The sequence below is a fragment of the Neofelis nebulosa genome, chromosome 8 (assembly GCF_028018385.1).
Source record: "Neofelis nebulosa isolate mNeoNeb1 chromosome 8, mNeoNeb1.pri, whole genome shotgun sequence".
Taxonomy (NCBI): Eukaryota; Metazoa; Chordata; class Mammalia; order Carnivora; family Felidae; genus Neofelis; species Neofelis nebulosa.
Genome location: NC_080789.1, coordinates 117910154 through 117930050, shown reverse-complemented (window position 1 = coordinate 117930050; position 19897 = coordinate 117910154). Strand labels below are relative to the sequence as shown.

Here is a 19897-nt window from a genome sequence, read left to right as displayed (position 1 = left end):
ACCATGGAAGTATGGAAGGTAAGTGTAAACAACTCCTTAGAGCATTTTAATTGGGAAAGGTAATAGAGAAATGGATGATAACTGAAAAAGAATGTGAATTGCAAAGGCATTTTCTTTCTCTTTTTAAGATGGGAGCTTTTAGAGTATGTATTCTGTTGGAAATGATCAATAGAGATAGACATGGTTAGTTAATTTAAAATTGTTTGTGTTTCCAAACTAGGAAGTTTGTTGATTGTATTACATTATCTTTTAAAGATTATAGTAATTGTCCTTAGTACTACTATTCATGTAATTTTGTGGAAAAGTTGGTTTATTCAGAATTGATTCCATGCTGGGGTATTCTCATATAATTGAATGTACAGATTTAAAAATATATATGTATGTGTATGTATTATATATATATAATTATATATATTATGTTATATATATAACTTTAATATATATTACAGTACATATTATTTCTATGTATTATGTATTGTTATATAGTGTATATATATATTATATATACTAATTATATACAATGTATGATATTATATTATACATTTATTATATTATATATTATTTACTATATTTATTATGTTATATTTATTTTATATTTATATAAATATGTAAAATATATTTATATAAAATATAGTATATTATATTTATATTATATATTATATGTTATATATTATATTATGTAAGTAAATATATAGAAAATAAATATTATAATGTATATATAATATATAATAATATATATAATATTTTATTATGTACATATATATATATAATAAAAAATACACAAACACTGAGACCATTCTGAATAGAACTAATCCTTCCTTGATGATTTTAGATATTCAGTGCCTTTGATAGTATCACGAATAGCTATGATTTTGTTAGGGACTTTAAAGTATCTGGTTATCTCCCTCTCTCTCTGCCCTTCCCCCGTTCATGCTCTGTCTCTCTCTGTCCCAAAAATAAATAAAAAACGTTGAAAAAAAAATTAAAAAAAAAAAATAAAGTATCTGGTTATATCAAGTTAATATTTATTTACATTCTGGGGAAAGGGGAAGATTTTGTTTATTTACAATTGGAAAATAAACTAGTAATCCATAACAGATTATTCCTTTTGGACTAGAAAGCTCTAAATTACAAAAACCATGCTTCCTGTACCAGCAATGTCATTGACACAGATTATATGTTCAATAAGTATGTGTTGAACGTGGGAATAAACAGTAGAATGAATGAATGAATGCCTGTTGATGAACTTCTCTAGAAGAAGCAAATCTTTAGTTTACTGAAAGTAGGTTTCCAATATTGCCTAGGTATAAAGTCTCTTAAAAGAATGTGTAAGAGTCAGAAATTGTTATTTATAGCTAGAAATAGAATAATAATGTAGATTCATTTGCTATTATATTAGTTAGAAACACTTAAGTATTACTTTAACCACATATTATAAAACACATGCTTTGAAGGCACATTCCTGGGTTTGAATTCAGGGTCTGTTCTTGGCCAGCTATTAGGGCTTCTTGGGCAAGTCACTTCGACTTTCTGTGCCTCATTTTCTTCCTGTGTAAAATACTAATATGACAACCTACTTCATAGAATTGTTGTGAGGCTTAAAATACCTTTAAGACATGTAAAGTGCTCATAATAATACCTAGATAGTAGTTGCATAGTGAGTCTTCAACACGTTAATATCATGATTGTTAAAAAGGGGTTCTTTCATATAAGGACTTGCACTTTCCAAGTAGGTTTTAGTGCCAGTAAAAGCTTATTTTTAGTAAAAATGACAACAACAAAAACAATGGTATCATTCCTATCAAATAATGCAAGTAGCATTAGGATTTTCCTTTGCTTTTGTTAGTTTTTATCTAAATTTAGTACTTTGTTGTGCTCGCTTCAGCAGCACATATACTACAACTGGATACACCTAATCCTTTGTTAATATTAGCAGTAGTATATTTTCTATGTTGTTTAATGTTACTCTGTTGTTTAATCCCCTTTGTAGAAAATTAGTTTCAAATGCAGGGATTTTATATCCAAAACAATAGGTTTAAATATCCTTTGTAATTTAAGTATTTAATATTTGCCTGAAAAGAATTGTTGGGTTTTTTCAGACCTGCAAAGAAAATTTCTAAGAAAAAGAACAAGGTAAGAAAAATATACAATATAATTTTGTTATTTATTTTATTTTTATTTTATTATATTATTTTGATAAATATTTATTAGAAATATTATTCAGTGGTAAAAACTTTATGAAAGATGTAGTGAAAAAATAGAAAATCTTCCTTTGCTGTAGAGACATTTTCTATGAAAAATTTATTTAGAAATACTAGCTATTGATAATGGTGTCTTTTTTATAAAAATCCGTTCTTTTAAAATGTCTCTGTGGTTTTGCTTTTAAATGTTTATTTACTTATTTTTAAAATTTATTTTGAGAGAGAGCACACACAAGTAGGGGAGGGGCAGAGGGAGAGGGGGAGAGAGAATCCCAAGCAGGCTCCATGCTGTCATTGTGGAGGTCAACATGGGACTCAAACTCAGGAACCCTGAGGTCATGACCTGAACCAAAATGGAGTCGGATGCTCAACCGACTGAGCCACCGAGGTGCCCCTGTTTTTGCTTTTATAAAAAGATGGGTATTTATCACTTCTCTATACCTAGTATATTTTATAAATATTTGGGGGACATTTTGAAATAATATTAATTATTTATAGGTCAAAAAGCAAGTTACGTCTATGGATGACCTTGTCGACTTAATTCAGTCATCTGAAACAGCTTCAGAGGATTGTGAGTTGCCTTACTCTAAGAATTTCATGTTGCTAGTTGAACAACTTGGCATGGATTGTAAAGGTAGGAAGACTTTTTATGTATATTGCTGTAGTAATATGTGCACACCTGCTATAGTGTAGAGTTGCTCATCTCAGAAATATGTTTTCTATTAAAGGAGAACTATTGTATCCTGTCAGCCAAAGAGTCATCATTTCTACTGTACCTTTCTTAGTGGGAATGGCACATCTAATGTTTGTTAACTCTGCTTCTCTTCTGTGCCTTCACCCAGGTCAGGTCATTATTTTTCTCCTAGATTACTGAAATAACCTCAGGACTGTTTTCCCTGCCGTTCAGCCTCCCAAGACCTTGGTCTGCACTGCAGCCATAATTATTACGTCTTTTTAAAAATGTGTATTTCATCATGTTACCTCCTTGCTTAAAGCTTAGCTATTACTTCTCATTGCTATTAGGTTAAAGGCCACAGTCCTCTGGCTTCATCTTGCATTGTTTTACATCCTTCTTTCCATCTGTGTCTTATCCACTGTTTTAGACGTTTCTTCCTGTGAAAGAGCTTTTTGTTTCCAACAGCTTTAGTTAGGTAAACTGCACATATATGAAGTGTGTCATTTCATAGTTTTGACATTTGTTTACACATATGAAACGATAACCATAATCCAGACAGTTAACATATTCATCACCCTTAAAAATCTCATGTCCCTCTATATTCCCTTATTATGAAGCTGCCAAATCGTTTTCTAAAGGAGTTGCACCGTTTTCCATTCCCACCAGCAGTCTGTGAGAGCACCAATTCCTACATACATATTCATGAACACTTAGTATTGTCAGCTTTTTAAATCCTAGACATTTGGATGTATATTTAGTATATATATCATTATGGTTTTAATATACATCTCCCTAATAACTGATGGTGTTGGGCATATTTTCATGTGCTTGTTTGACATCTGTATATCTTCCTTGTTTTTTTTTTTTAATATGAAATTTATTGTCAAATTGGTTTCCATACAACACCCAGTGCTCATCCCAACAGGTGCCCTCCTCAATGCCCATCACCACCACCCCCCGCCCCCACTCCCCATCATCCCTCAGTTTATTCTCAGTTTTTAAGAGTCTCTTATGGTTTGGCTCTCTCCCTCTCTAACTTTTTTTTTCCTTCCCCTCCCCCATGGTCTTCTGTTAAGTTTCTCAGGATCCACAGAAGTGTGAAAACATATGGTATCTGTCTTTCTCTGTATGGCTTATTTCATTTAGCATAACACTTCTCCAGTTCATCCACATTGCTACAAAAGGCCATATTTCATTCTTTCTCATTTCCACGTAGTATTCCGTTATGTATAAAAACCACAATTTCTTTATCCATTTGTCAGTTGATGGACACTTAGGCTCTTTCCATAATTTGGCGATTGTTGAAAGTGGTGTTATAAACATTGGGGTACAAGTGCCCCTACGCATCAGCACTCCTATATCCCTTGGGTAAATTCCTAGCAGTGCTATTGCTGGGTCATAGGGTAGATCTATTTTTAATTTTTTGAGGAACCTCCACACTGTTTTCCAGAGTGGCGGCACCAATTTGCATTCCCACCAACAGTGCAATAGCGTTCCTGTTTCTCCACACCCTCCCCAGCATCTATAGCCTCCTGATTTGTTCATTTTAGCCACTCTGACTGGCGTGAGGTGATATCTCGTTGTGGTTTTGATTTGTATTTCCCTGATGAGGAGTGACATTGAGCAGCTTTTCATGTGTCTGTTGGCCATCTGGATGTCTTCTTTGGAAGAGTGTCTATTCATGTCTTCTACCCATTTCTTCCCCAGATTATTTGTTTTTTGGTGTGGAGTTTGGTGAGTTTTTTACAGATTTTGGATACTAGCTAGAACTTTGTAGTTTTGCTATTGTAGTGGTTGGTTTAGGTTTTATAGTCTGTGGGTTAAACATCACAGTCTAGCTTCCATTAATGTTATACCACATCATATATAGTTTAAGAAAATTACAATAGTTTACTTACATTTCTTCTTTCCCAGACAGATCCTTCCTGGATCTGTGGGATTATAGTTTTCATTCAGTTTAGAAAGATTTTGGCCATTTTTTCTTGTGATTAGACATCTTGTGATGTCTAATATGTGTTTATTCCTGTCCATTGTATTTTTCATGTCTAACATAGTTTACATCTCTGTGAGTGCCATTCAGTTTTTTAAAACAATAGCTTCTATGCCTCTACTTATCTTTTCATGCTTTGTTTGGAGATATAGTTATGTTACTTACGAACAGTTTTATCCTTTAGTCTCTTGCTCTTGCCAATTATTAGATGAATCCAGAATGGTGATCAGCCTAAGGCAAATTATGAGTTTTTCTATCCTAGCTAATGTGAATAGATACTGTCCCTTGTTCTGTGAGAGTACCTGGGAGTGTTTCCTCTACTCTTTTCAGATTTTTTTCCCTTGATGACTTCCATGTATGCATTGGTTGTTACTCTGCTGAATACCCAAAGGGGGCCCTTTGCCGATCTCCAGGGTTTTTTCTCTGTTCTGCTTTCTCCTCTCCTATATGCTGACCTGTCATCTCTATCTGCCTTGAATTTGCCAGACTCTCAGTTTCATCATCTCAACTCAAGGAGTCTGGTGGAGGCTATTTAAATAATGCTTTTCTCCCGTGTCGTAGCCTGAACATTCTCTCAAGGCAGTGAGCTTGGGCATGTGTTAGGCTAACATGTTTTGTTTTCAAGGATCATTGTCCTTCATTGTCTGAAGTTCTGTGTCTTGAAAATCATGTTAAAGTTGTATTTTGTCTGTTTTGTTTTTGCTTGCTTCAGGTAGGAAGATCAATCAGTACGTGTTACTCCATCTTGGCCAGAAGCAGATTACAGTGGAACTTCGGCACGTACTCTAGACTGTCGAGAGTGCTTGTCTTCCTCATTTGCTTAATTGCCTCCTGCTTATCCTTCATTCCTCAGTATAGTTATCTCTTCCTCAGGGAAATCTATCTTCCTTGGGCCCAATCTAGATCAAGTTATGATCACAGAACTCTGTTTTCTAATAGGAACTATCTGAATTTAGAATTATCATTTGAGTTGTCTTTCTCCTTCACTAGACTTTAAGCTAATTGAGAACCAGGGGTCTTCTCTATTATTGTATCTGTAGAGCTGAGTATAATGTCTTACATTGAAGGTATATATTTATTTAGTGTGTGAATGAGTAAATTGAAAATGCACAGTCCTGTATATGCAAAAAGTACTCATATATTTTATTTCTGTTTCTTCTCTGATGTAGATACTGTTGGCTTCTTGAAAATCCAAGATATAGTTCTTTCCTATGAAAGATTAATGAAACTTAACAAAAGTCACTGTAAACTACTTACAGGAAAAATTAAAAAAATGGAAAAAACAGTTAGTGCACTACAAAACGAGCTACGAGAAGCAAAAGACATGAAATCACGGTTAGAGCATCAAAAAGTGGAATGGGAACATGAATTCTGCAGTTTGAGGTATAGCATCTTGGTTTTAAAGAAACATTTGAACTGTTTACTTTTATACTACAGATGTATAGGGACAGTTTTGTAACTGCTAACTTACCATGTGGGATTTTGCAGGAAAGAAAACTTCTTTAGTGTTGTGAAGTGTGAGGTTCTTGGAAATAATACAGCAAGTTCTTAACAGTGAATACTTGTAATAATTTAATGTATTTTCCAAATCATAAGTTTAATGGCCATTTAAAAGTCCACCATATAGAAACGTCATTATTTAACAGATTGAATTTTGCTTGTTTTTCATTTTTCTGTATTTTAATGAATGCTGTAAGGAATGTCTTTTATATAAATCTGTTTCTACATTTCTGGTTACTTGGAATAAATTCTTCAATATATATTATTTGATTAAAGTATAAAAATTTTTTTTTTAATTTTTTTTTTTTCAACGTTTTTTAATTTATTTTTGGGACAGAGAGAGACAGAGCATGAACGGGGGAGGGGCAGAGAGAGAGGGAGACACAGAATCGGAAACAGGCTCCAGGCTCCGAGCCGTCAGCCCAGAGCCTGACGCGGGGCTCGAACCCACGGACCGCGAGATCGTGACCTGGCTGAAGTCGGACGCTTAACCGACTGCGCCACCCAGGCGCCCCTAAAGTATAAAAATTTTTAAAAAGGTCTTTAATCCACATTGTTCAATTGTTCTCGGGAAAGTTTATATTAATCTCTATACCCAGCAACAGAGTATAAAATGGTCATTTTTCTCAAGACAGAAAAATTCCCAAAAATTGATTCTGTTTTATTCTCAACATTCAGGGTTAAAAAAGTAAAGTGGGGGTGCCTGGGTGGCTCAGTTGGTTAAGCATCTGACTTCAGCTCAGGTGATGATCTCATGAGTTTGAGCCCCGCTTTGGGTGGGCTCGAGCCCTTCTTTGGGTGAGCACGAGCCCCGTTTCGGGTGAACCCCTCTTCTCTCTCTGTCTCTCCCTCTCTCTCTGCCCCTCGTGGGATTCTGTCTCTTTCTCTCTCTCCACCCTTGCTCACTTGTGTCATGTCTCTCTCAATAAAAAATTTAAACAAAGTAAAATGGGGGTGCCTGGGTGGCTCAGTCAGGTAGGTGTCTGACTTTGGCTCAGGTCATGATCTCAGGGTTCATGAGTTTGAGCCCCACATCGAGCTCTCTGTTGTCAGTGCAGAGCCCACTTCAGATTTTCTGTCTCCCTCTCTCTCTCTGCCCCCCCTTTGTTTGCATGTGCTCTCCCTTTCTCTCTCAAAAATGAATAAACATTAAAAAAGTAATACGGAAAGTGATTACTGATAAGTTTTTCAACATCTCTGTCATAGGTAGATAAAATTAATTCAAACGTGTATGCTGAAATCACATATTACTCTTTATTGTTTACTTAATATGTATCCTGTGTTGTTCTAGAAGGGATTCTTAAGTGATTCATAAAGTAGATAATCAACAAGGTAAGTTGCAAGTGTGGTGGAAGAAGAAACAAAAAGTGTAGGGCAACAGATATTAGACTCGCTAGCCTAGTCTTGGATGACAGTCATCTGCACGTGTATGTTGTGTAAACAACATCCGCAGATGCTCTCTTACGCTGCACATCATTTTTGGAGGTACCTGTAATGTTTCATCAAGTGGAAATTTATTTCCAGTGAATTGATAAAATTGTTTATAAACAGTAACTTCTCTTTTTAATGAGTAACTGAATTATCTGTCCTATGGAGGAATAATTACACCTGTAGGAAAAGGGGTAATTTTCAACTCTAACTTTTCTGAATAATTTCACACTTCCTTTCTTACAACATCTACCAGAGTTATTACTGACTAAAACTAAGTTGCATAATGCTTTCTCATTGCTTCTTTTCAATTGTATATATCTTTTGGAAGAGATTCAAGTGAGAAATTAAAAACAGCCCTAGAAAGGAAAAAAATTTGATAACATAGAAATTTCATTTGGACAGTAAGACAACATGTGGAACCAGATCATAGGAGGAACTTTTTATTTCTAACAAAACAAATTTTAAAATAAGCATACTTAATTGCAGATTTACTTTAAAACAAGAAGAAGAAAAAAGAAGAAATGCTGATATGTTATATGAAAAAATTAGGGAGAGGTTAAGAAGAAAAGAAGACCAATATAATAAAGAAGTTGAAACAAAACAACAATTTGAACTCGCTCTTAGAACACTAAACATGGAATTGAAGGCCGCAAAAAATCATTTGAATCAGGTAAATTACTTTTTGATAAAAAATTGTGTATTTCCATCAATATTATATAGTGTATTATACATATATTTTATGGTATCCCTTTGATTCAATATATATTATTTAGGTTTCAAATAAATTAAAACATGGGATCATGGTCCTTTGAATATTTTTTTAAAGTTCTCCTCTTCAGCTTTTGACCTTTTTTTTTTAACAGTATGAGACCAGAATCATAATGAAATGTATCTACAGGTTGTAGAAAAGTGCAGTGACACTCAGTGGCAACTTTCTCCACCACAGAATGCCAGAGAATTCCAGGATGGAATTCTAAACAATCACCTTTGCAAACAAAAGGAGATAGAAATGGCTCATAAGAAAACTAATTCTAAGGTTTCTTCTTTAGCTATTTTGAAGTACATGTGTGTTTGTATTTGTATATATTTTATTTTTTTAATTACTACTTTTTCTCCATGTATGTATATATATATATTTTAAAAACCGAACACTGTACATCATGGAAACTATACAGGATTTTAAAAGCATATATATTTTTGGGGAGGGGCATGGGGGGGCGGTGGCATTTTTGCTTCATTTGATAAAATAATATTCTTGATTAAATGCATTTGTCTCCAGCAAATAGTGACATTCATAATGTCCTCATCCAAATAAGAGGCTTTTATTACTTTCTGTAGGAATCGATGAGCTTTCCCTAATTTCAAAACTATTGCTACTAGCAACATGTGTTTTGGTTTTGAACAGTTACTTCACTGCCTTGATATATTAATAGGTTAGTTTAACACTTCTGCTAATGGACAGGAGGACGAGTGTAGCCAGTTCACAGATCATATTTTCGGTATCAAGTCTCCTACTTTTGAGAAAAGTAACACTTTGCTTCAAGTAGCATCCTATTTCATTACAAGGAACTTTTGAAACAATGGTATGCTATGCTATATACTTAATGATAATTTATTGATAGGTATTTTATTCCTAATAAAATAGTGGAGTGTATTTCCCCTCTTTTTATTACTATTTTATTTTTTTATTTATTATTATTTTTTATTTATTACTATTTTCAACATGAAGAGGAAATACAAGTTATTGCAGCAGTAAATAATCTCATGATTTTCTAAGAGATGTATAAATTTCACCTTATTTCCTATCAGTATTTTGAAATCCAAGACTTCTTTCGTACTTGTGTATTTACACTAGAGAAGTAGCAGTGGTTGGTGCAGGAGCACTAGTTGTGGAGTGAGAAGACCTGGGCAGAGTCCTGCAGCTCACAGTTTTAATCTCTGCATTCTAGAATTATGATAACCAAATGAGTTCATTGATGTATGGAGAAGTGTTTATATTATAGTACAGTGCCTAGATTTGTCAGTTATCAATAGATATATTCTTATAACTGACTGTAGAAATATTAGCAAAGTAGATATCTATGAAATATTCTCAGGAAAAAAGAATTTTAGGAAATTTAATCTGTCCAAGTAGATGCAGAGCTAACGATTTTACTGTGGGGTAGCTGTGTTCGATACCTACTGTAAACTCAATTTTTAAGTGTAGTCAGATTTATTAATCTTTTATTTCAGGCCTTCTGGTTTGTTGTAAATCAGAAAGCCTTTTCCAATACTGAGATTCTGAAAACTTTTCTCACGAATTCTTTTTTACTTTCATGCCTTCATTATCTTCAGTTAAAGTTCTGAACTTTTGGGAACTTATGCTTGTATACAATTTGAGATTTGGAGCCAACTTTATTTTTTTCCAGTTGGATATTCACTTACTATAATCTTCCTTCCTTCCTTCCTTCCTTCCTTCCTTCCTTCCTTCCTTCCTCCCTCCCTCCCTCCCTCCCTCCCTCCCTCCCTCCCTTCCTTCCTTCCTTCCTTCCTTCCTTCCATGTGTATTTATTTATTTTTGAGAGAGAGAGCACAAGCCAGGAAGGGAGAGGGAGAGAGAGAATCCCAAGCAGGTTCCGTACTGTCAGCACAGAGCCTGATGCGGGGCTTAAACCCACAGAATCTGAGATCATTCCCTGAGCCACAATTGAGAGTCAGAGGCTTAACCAACTGAGCCACGCTGGCACCCCTTGCAACGTTTTCATTGTATAAACATAGATTATACTGTAATTGGAAAGAAAATCATGATATAATGTCATTTTATTGAGTGCTATCTGAAAATTTCCTTTGTTTTACTTAGCTTTCTGATAGTCATGAGAAAAAACAAGACCTGTTGCATAAAAACCACATGTTGCAGGATGAAATTGCCATGCTAAGACTGGAAATAGACACCATAAAAAATCAGAACCAGGGAAAGGAAACGAAATATTGTGAAGACATTGAAATTGTAAAAGAAGAGAATGACAATCTTCAAAAGACCATAAAACAGAATGAGGAAACATTATCAAAAACAATATTCCAATATAGTGGACAGCTTAATGTTCTGACTGCTGAGATTACGATGCTAAACTCTAAACTGGAGCATGAAAAACAAAATAAAGAAAGCCTGGAAGCAGAAGTTGAATCATACCGTGCTAGACTGGCTACTGCTGTACACGATCATGATCAGAGTCAGACATCAAGAAGAGACCTAGAACTTGCTTTCCAGAGAGCAAGAGATGAATGGTTTCACTTACAGGACAAAATGAATTTTGATGTGTCTAATCTACAAGATAACAATGAAGTTCTTTCTCAGCAACTTTCTCAAGTTGAAAGTAAACTCAATGCCCTGGAAATTGAGCTCCATCACACAAAAGATGCTCTCAGAGAAAAGACTTTAGTTTTAGAATGTGTACAAAGGGACCTAAGCCAAACACAATGCCAGAAGACGGAAATTGAACACATGTATCAGAACGAACAAAGTAAAGTGAATAAATACATTGCAAAGCAGGAATCCTTAGAGGAAAGGTTATCTCAACTACAAAGTGAAAATATGTTGCTTAGACAGCAACTAGATGATGCTCACAACAAAGCGGACAGTAAAGAAAAGCTAGTAATTAATATCCAAGACCAGTTTCAGAATATCATAAAAAAACTTGAAGCTAAAAGTGAAGAACAAGGTCTTATGCTGGGAGAAAGAAATAAAGAGTTAATCGATGAATGTAAACATTTAAAAGAAAGAATGTATCATTATGAAAATGAGAAAGCAAAAATAGAAGTAAGTATCCAGAAAGATGAGAATTTTTCAGATTTCCAGAAAGAAAATTCTGGTAATACTTGATTATGGCTGAATTTTGAATCTAGTTGAATATTAAAAAAAAAAAAACAACTATAAATCAACATAAAAGCATAACTTGTATGCAACAAATAAAAATTAAACCTGAGAGGTGCTTTAATTTGAGTAAAGTTATGGTGTCATCTATGAAACTTTAAGATGTTAAATTATAAATTGTTAATAGATAATAGTCTTCTGCTACAATAATAATTTTTTTTAAACTTTTTAAATTTATTTTTTGAGACAGAGAGAAACAGAGCATGAATGGGGGAGGGTCAGAGAGAGGGAGACACAGAATCTGAAGCAGGCTCCAGGCTCTGTCAGCACAGAGCCCGACGCGGGGCTCGAACTCACGGACCGCGAGATCATGACCTGAGCCGAAGTCGGCCACTCAACCGACTGAGCCACCCAGGCGCCCCATACAATAATAATTTTTTTAAGTTTAGTTTGAGAGAGAGAGAGAGAACATGAGTTGGGGAGGGGCAGAGAGAGAGAAAATGCCAAGCAGGTTCTGCACTGCCAGGGTGGAGCCCGACACAGGGTTCTAGAACTCATGAACTGTGGGATTCATGACCTGAGCCGAATTCAAGAGTTGGTCGCTTAACCGACAAACCCTCCCATAAAAATTTTAATCTTTGCCACCACATTTTATTACTGTGGTGAGCTGGTAAATGAAAATGCTCAAATGTAAAATGAGTATTTTGAAATAGAGATTCAATTAATTGAGTTAACCGGACAGTAACTTCAGATTTCCCAGATGAAATGAAGTGTAGGTGCTCTATCTGGTAGTACTTTTCCTTTGGTAGCTTTTTATACATTTTAAGTTGGTATGATTTTATTTTTATTCACATAAATTTTAATTTTCAGTCTCAAATCATGTGTTCCTACAACCTCTTAATTCTTTAAAGGCATCTACTTTTCACTAAATCATAATTTGGGACAACTGTGGTGAGTTTTAGCAAAGCTATCTTTGAGTAATCTTCCCACTGCTATTTATAACTTATTTTAAATATTTTTACAAATAATTTGCTCATTTCGAAGCTCAGTTACTGTCATGTGGGCATAAGTTTGTCCAGTACAAAGAGAATTGTATCTCTCTGTGATTTATTAATTTGGCATTGGATCTCCATTTTCAGACCAAGGAGGGGTTGCAGGATTCTTGTTTAGCAGGAATGGAGTGAGTAGGGGAGAGAGCTGTAGGAGCTGAGGTCAGGGAGGGGGATGGAAGCAGGGGCCATTGGAATGACTTTACTTTGGTTCTGAGATAGGACTCTATTAGAAGGATAAGAGCAGAGAATTGGATATGTGAGGAACTCTGACGGTAACTTAAACCTGTAATAAAAAAAGAGGGAAAACCTTTCATAATGTAGAATGTACGACTGCTGTGCCCACTATGTCCCCATTTCTTTTTGAGACTTCTGTAGGTTATGAAGCTTTGCAAATTCACCAGTGGAGAACAGATAGGCTGGATTCATTATCTAAGTGACATCATCCTGACTAGCCAGGGAGATATAACATCTTTTGTTCTTTAACTGAATTCAGTAAATAGGAATGTGTACGTGTTAGGAAAAGATGGTTAATTGATGTATGTGGTGATATTTCTCAAAGTACGTATGTTAGAGTTGTATATTATTAACATAATTTAATAATAAGATGATTTATAAAATCAGTAACAGAAATGTCTTATTAGGTAGTTATGAGACAACTTCAACAAGAACTGGCTGATACTCTGAAGAAACAGTCTATGTCAGAGGCTTCCCTGGAGGTTACATCACGTTATCGTCTTAGTTTAGAAGATGAGACACGGGATCTAAAGAAGAAATTAGGTCAAGTCAGAAGTCAGGCATGTATTAAATGTAATCTGTCAACAGCTAACTTATAGCTGGTCAAATAATATAAAGTGTTTTAGGATACTAATTTCCATAGACCACTTCCTTTTGTATTTTCATTATAATTAATTCATTATGATTTTAGTATCTTTACAATGCATTTATTTCTTAAACTCTTTTATTCTATTTGTGTTATATATTTTTTCTTATAATATTTACTCTTAGGAAAGTTGAAGCTTTTGTATCCTTCCTCACAGGAATTGACACTTTTTTTTCTTTGTTTAATTTAAAATTTTTTTTTAAAGTTTATTTATTTTGAGAGAGAAAGAGCAAGAGAGAGTGTGTGGATGCATGTTAACAGGGGAGGGGCAGAGAGAGGAGAGAGAGAATCCCAAGCAGGGTCCATTCTGTCAGTGCAGAGCCAATGTGGGGCTCAGTTTCATGAACCATGAGATCATGACCTGAGCTGGAAGCAAGAATTGGATGCTTAACTGACTTAGCCACCCAGATGCCCCAGTAGATGCTATTATTCTTCTTATTATTTTTAACGTTTATTCATTATTGAGAAACAGAGACAGAGCATGGGCATGGGGAGGGCAGAGAGAGGAGGAGACACAGAATCTGAAGCAGGATCCAGGCTCTGAGCTGTAGCACAGAACCCGATGCGGGGCTCAAACTCACAAACTGCGAGATCATGACCTGAGTTGAAGTCAGATGCTGAACTGAGTGAGGCACCCAGGTGCCCCAGTAGATGCTATTATCTTCATTTTATAGATGCAGAAACTGAGACACGGAAGTTTTAAGTAATTTGCTCAAGGTCATATAGGTAATAACCAGCAGAATTGGGAATTCAGACCCAGGCATTTTGGCTCCTACTAAGATACTGCTTCTCAAACTATTCCATGAAACATCTTGTTGCCATTGAAAACAGCATGTTCAGTTATATAATCATGAGAATGGCAATGTCATTCATGTATGTGAATATTTGAAATCATAGTTGATGCGGTGCTTGGAGTATGAAAACAGAAATGTTTACCATAAGGTAATTCCCTATATTTCCTCCGTTTGACCAGTAGATAAAGTTGTATGTTTATCTGATCATATATAATTTAAAAACATTAAAAATGTTATGTTTTTGTAGTAAAGTTGGTAAGCTATTCTGTAAGAGTATTGAAACATTTTTGTCTTCGTAGGCCATAGTCTGTTGTAGCAGCTCAGCTCTGCTGTTATGACCTAAAGGTAGCCATCAGTCAGCATGTAGAGGAGAGTGTGGCTGGGTCCAATAAGATTTTAGTTACAGGGGCACTTGGGCGGCATAGTTGGTTGAGCATCCTGACTCTTAATTGCCACTCAGGTCATGATCCCAAACCCCACATCTTGAGACCGGTCATGAGACCGAGCCCCTCATCAGGCTTCTCCCTGAGCTTGCAGCCTGCTTACGATTTTCTCTGTCTCTCCCTCTGCCTCTCTTCCCCACTTATGCACGCGGTCTCTCTCTCTCTCTCTCAAGTAAAAAAAAAAAACTGTAGTTACAAGAACAGGTGATGGTGTTCTACTACATTGCCAGTAGTTAAAATTATTACTTTTTCTTTATTCTAGTTGCAAGAAGCACAGGATCAACATGCAGAGGCCGTAAGATATGCTGAGAAGACGAAAGATCATATGCAAAAGTATAATTTAATCCTCACAGAAAATAGCTTGATTATTTATAAAGCAGATAAGCAGTGTAGTATGAGAAATGTATTAGTTATGCCAGTATATCTTTGTTAAGCTGGGTACAAATTCCAGCTTTGAGCTATTTTGAAATGCAGATTGTGGCATATTATCTCTCAATGTTGCACCTTATCCACAAAACACAACGAGAAAAATGGCACAATTGCCAAATCCTCCTCTTAATAAAATTTTAAGGATTTATGTAATGCCCTCATTTGTTCAGAAATTATACGGTATTTTTTTAAATTTATGTGTGAGAATAATTAAGATCTGCATTTTAGGCTAGAGGTTAAAAATACCAGGCAAGAAGAAACCATCAAACAGCAAGCAGCCCAAATTCAAGATCTTCAGAGCAACTTGTTAAGGACAAGTTTGGTAAGTCCGTCTCTTAATGTCTGCCCTACTGAAAAGGAATCCTTATTTCACTAGTGGTAGTACATAAGAATGTTTTGGATCATATGAAAAATCTCACAGATCAAAATATTAGGTTCATATTGTTCCTACTTGCTACTAGTGATGTAATTCTTCTATACAGATGAAGCGGATTGAATTCATAAAGTAATGATGTTTGTAGTGAGATTTTAATAAAAACATTGTGAGAGTCTAAGAAAGCCACATTTTATATACACCACAGTGAGCGTTTGGTTTAGTCCACCTTTTGGCTATTGTGAATAATGCTGCTGTGAACGTTGGCATACAGATGTGTGAGTCCCTGCTAATATTTTTCAGCGTGTTTCAAACTTCCCCAAACTTTGAGTGATCATTTGATCTTGAGTTCTGACTTTCTCTTGTAATCTCAACCCTTCAGTGAGAGTTTGAGAACAGGTTATTTTAATGATGATTTGTTGTAATTTGTAATTACAAATTTGCAATTTATTGTCTTCATCAAGACTGACTAGCAGGTCGTTATGCAAACGTCCTTCTCAAAGGAATGGACTTTTCTCTTTGTTGGATTTTGTAAAGGAAAAGAAATGCCAGTGAAAAACTAGAAATGGCTGCTCAGTCAGGGCCTTACCTAGTAACATAGTGCTCCTACCATTGCAAGTTCAGAAACTCATTTTTCTCCATTCACTTGAGTTAATCAGCCTTTCAGAGATTTCACAGTTCAATCTCAGAAAAGACTAATATGCAATTCAGGATTCTAATTTATTGACATGTAGTGAAACCCCAACTGTTTTCCAAGCAGAACAGTTAATGTCATCCCACTCTCACCCTCCTTTGTAGGATTTACACTGTACATCCTAAGTGGGAGCAGTGAGGTAGATACACTGACCAACTAGTTTCTTTCAGTCACAAAAGCTATATAATATACATGCAAGTTTCATTAGACAGCTGTACCCGTCAGGGGAACTAGAACATTCTGTTGACTGGCCCTTTTTGTGGCTGAAGAGACACTGAAAATTATTTTCTTTTCTAGACCTCTTATAAATGAGTCACATTGTTTTAGGGTACTTTTCATGCGAGTAACATGACACTATGTTGATCAGTCTGCTATGAATGAGAGTGCGAGGCGTTGTCCTGCTACTGTGTCCTAAAGCAATCTTTAAGGTCTCAAAAACTAAAATTTGTAAGAATATCCGAAACTGATTAAGCTTTTATTAAAGAATAACGAGGGATTTTCTGTAGATGCCTATAGAAAGGAATTAGGGTTATGGCATGAAATTAGCTGCCACTTTAAGGTCTTCCCTGTGAAACAAAAATTTAGATAGCTTTCAGCCAACTCATAGCTCTGACTTCTCTAGAAGGTCCTTATCTCCTGAATCCCCAAGCCAGAGACTACCTAGGTTAAGATTTGTTTTTTGGCAGGGTGTGTTCTTTTTTATTAACTTTATATTTCATTTTTAAAAATTTACATCCAAATTAGTTAGCATATACTGAAGCAATGATTTCAGTAGATTCCTTAATGCCCCTTACTCATTAAGACCATCCCCCCTCCCACAACCCTTCCAGCAACCCTGTTTGTTCTCCATATTTATGAGTCTCCTCTGTCCCGTCCCTGTTTTTATATTATTTTTGTTTCCCTTCCCTTATGTTCATCTATTTTGTCTCTTGAAGTCCTCATACGAATGAAATCATATGAATTTGTCTTTCTCTGACTTACTTATTTCACTTAGCATTAATACCCTCCAGTTCCATCCACGTAGTTGCAAATGGCAAGATTTCATTCTTTTTGATTGCCAAGTAATACTCCATTGAATATATACACCACATCTTCTTTATCCATTCATCCATTGTTGGACATTTGGGCTCTTTCCATACTTTGGCTATTGCTGATAGTGCTGCTATAAACATGGGGGTGCATGTGTCCCTTTGAAACAGCACACCTGTATCCCTCGGATAAATGCCTAGTAGTGCAATTGCTGGGTCATAGTGTAGTTCTGTTTTTAGTTTTTTGAGGAAACTCCATACCATTTTCCAGAGTGACTGCACGAGCTTGCATTGCCACCAACAATGCAAAAGAGATCCTCTTCTCTGCATCCTCGCCAACATATGTTGTTGCCTGAGTTCTTAATGTTAGCCATTCTGACAGGTGTAAGGTGGTATCTCAGTGTGGTTTTGATTTCCCTGATGATGAGTGATGTGGAGCATTTTTGCCTGTGTCAGTTGGCCATGTGGATGTCTTCTTTGGAGCAGTGTCTGCTCATGTCTTTTGCCCATTACTTCACTGGATTACTTGTTTTTTTGGGTGTTGAGTTTGGTAAGTTCTTTGTAGATTTTGGATACTAACCATTTTTTTTTTAAATATATGAAGTTTATTGTCCAATTGGTTTCCATAAACACCCAGTGCTCATCCCAAAAGATGCCCCCTTCAATACCCATCACCCACCCTCCTCTCCCTCCCACCCCCCCATCAGCCCTCAGTTTATAAGAGTCTCTTATGCTTTGGCTCTCTCCCACTCTATCTGATATGTCATTTGCAAATACCTTCTCCCATTCTGTCAGTTGCCTTTTAGTTTTGCTGATCGTTTCCTTCACTGTGCAGAAGCTTTTCATTTTGATGAGGTCCCAGTAGTTCATTTTTGCTTTTGTTTCCCTTGCCTCCAGAGACGTTTAGATAAGAAGTTGCTGCTGGCAAGATCAAAGAGGGTTTTGCCTGCTTTCTCCTCGAGGAATTTGATGGCTTCCTGTCTCACATTGAGGTCTTTCATCCATTTTGAGGTTATTTTTGTGTAATGTACAACTTTTTATGTGAACATGTTTTCATTTCTCTTGGGTATATACCTATAAATACAATTGCTGGTTCATATGGTAACTCTGTTAAACCTTTTTGTTTGTTTTTGTTTTTTCAACCTTTTGAGGAGGGGCAGGCACTTGGGTGGCTCAGCTGGTTGAGTGGCCCGCTCTTGATTTCAGCTCAGGTCATGATCTCAGGGTTGTGGAATCGAGCCCTACATTGGGCTCTGCTCTGAGCATGGAGCCTGCGTGGGATTCTCTCCCTCCCTCTCCTTCTGTCCCTCTACCCCACTTGTGCACTCTCTCTAAAATAAGTTTAGAAAAAATGTTTTTCAAGTTTAACCTTTTGAGGAACTGCCAGACTGTTTTCCAAAGTGGCAGCAACATTACATTTTCATCAGCAGTTTTTGAGAGTTCCCATTTTTCCTGACTCTTGCCAATGTTTGTCTTATCTGTTGTTTTTATTATAGCAATTCTAGTGGGTATGAAATGGCATCTTGTGGTTTTTGGTTTGCATTTTTCTTATAACTAATGATGTTGAACATCTCTCTTTTATTTTTGAGAGAGACAGTGTGAGCAGGGGAGGGGCAGAGAGAGAGGGAGACACAGAATCTGAAGCAGGCTCCAGGCTCCCAGCTGTCAGCACAGAGCCCGATGCGGGGCTCGAACTCACAAACCATGAGATCGTGACCTGCATCAAAGTCGGACTCCCAACTGACTGAGCCACCCAGGCACCCCGAACATCTCCCTTTTAATGTGATTTTTATCCATTTCTATATCTTCTTTAAGGAACTAACCCATTCTTTTCCCCATTTTTATATTGGATTGTCTTTTCATTATTGGAAGAGTTATTTAAATATCCTACATACAAATCCCTTAGCAGATATGGGATTTTCAGATATTTTCTCATATTTAGTCGCTTGCCCTTTCACTTTCTTGGTGATATTTGAAGCATAGAAGTTTTTAATTTTGATGAAGTAAACTTAATCTGCTTTTGTCTTTTGGTGTCATGTCTAAGAAATCATTGCCAAATCCAGTCACAAACATATACACGTATGCTTTTTTCTAAGAGTTTTATCATTTTAGCTCTTAGATTTTAAGGTAATTTTGTATATATGCTATGGGGTAGAGGTCTGATTTTATTACTTTGCATGTGGATATCCATTTGTCCCAGTACCATTTGTTACAAAGACTATTCTTGTTCCATTTAATTGTCTGACACCCTTGTTGAAAATCAGTTCACTATAATGTGAGAGTTTATTTTTAGATTCTCAATGTTAATACATTGATCTATATGTCTATCTTTATGCCAGTACCATATCAAATTTTATGAAAACTCTTTCCTAGTTATCTTGACAATTACCAATCACTTATGTAATAATAAAAAGTCAATGTAGTAGAACTTAACTTTGCTCCTATAGAGATTTTTGCTTCTGGAAGGACCCTTTCGCCAGCCTATGCCTTGCTGACCCCATGACTCGATGTGAAGTCAGGCTCAAAAATATAAAATGCTCTTTCTTTAGTCTGTTC

At 35.8% G+C, this 19897-nt stretch overlaps 1 protein-coding gene across 10 annotated transcripts in view; it reads left to right on the top strand.

Moving 5' to 3' along the window:
* The window catches only part of ANKRD26 (ankyrin repeat domain containing 26), a 111291-nt gene that overhangs the window by 75416 nt on the left and 15978 nt on the right, over positions 1-19897 (top strand). For 7 of the 10 annotated variants that reach the window (XM_058681625.1, XM_058681627.1, XM_058681624.1 and 4 more), the window contains 8 exons: positions 2100-2133; positions 2700-2835; positions 6037-6250; positions 8285-8468; positions 10638-11594; positions 13342-13494; positions 15080-15150; positions 15475-15568. In XM_058681625.1, the coding sequence (XP_058537608.1) occupies positions 2100-2133; positions 2700-2835; positions 6037-6250; positions 8285-8468; positions 10638-11594; positions 13342-13494; positions 15080-15150; positions 15475-15568 (1843 nt within the window). Of the gene's footprint in view, positions 1-2099; positions 2134-2699; positions 2836-6036; positions 6251-8284; positions 8469-8696; positions 8835-10637; positions 11595-13341; positions 13495-15079; positions 15151-15474; positions 15569-19897 lie in introns of all 10 variants that reach the window. The other 3 variants (XM_058681631.1, XM_058681626.1, XM_058681628.1) reach the window with 3 other exon arrangements.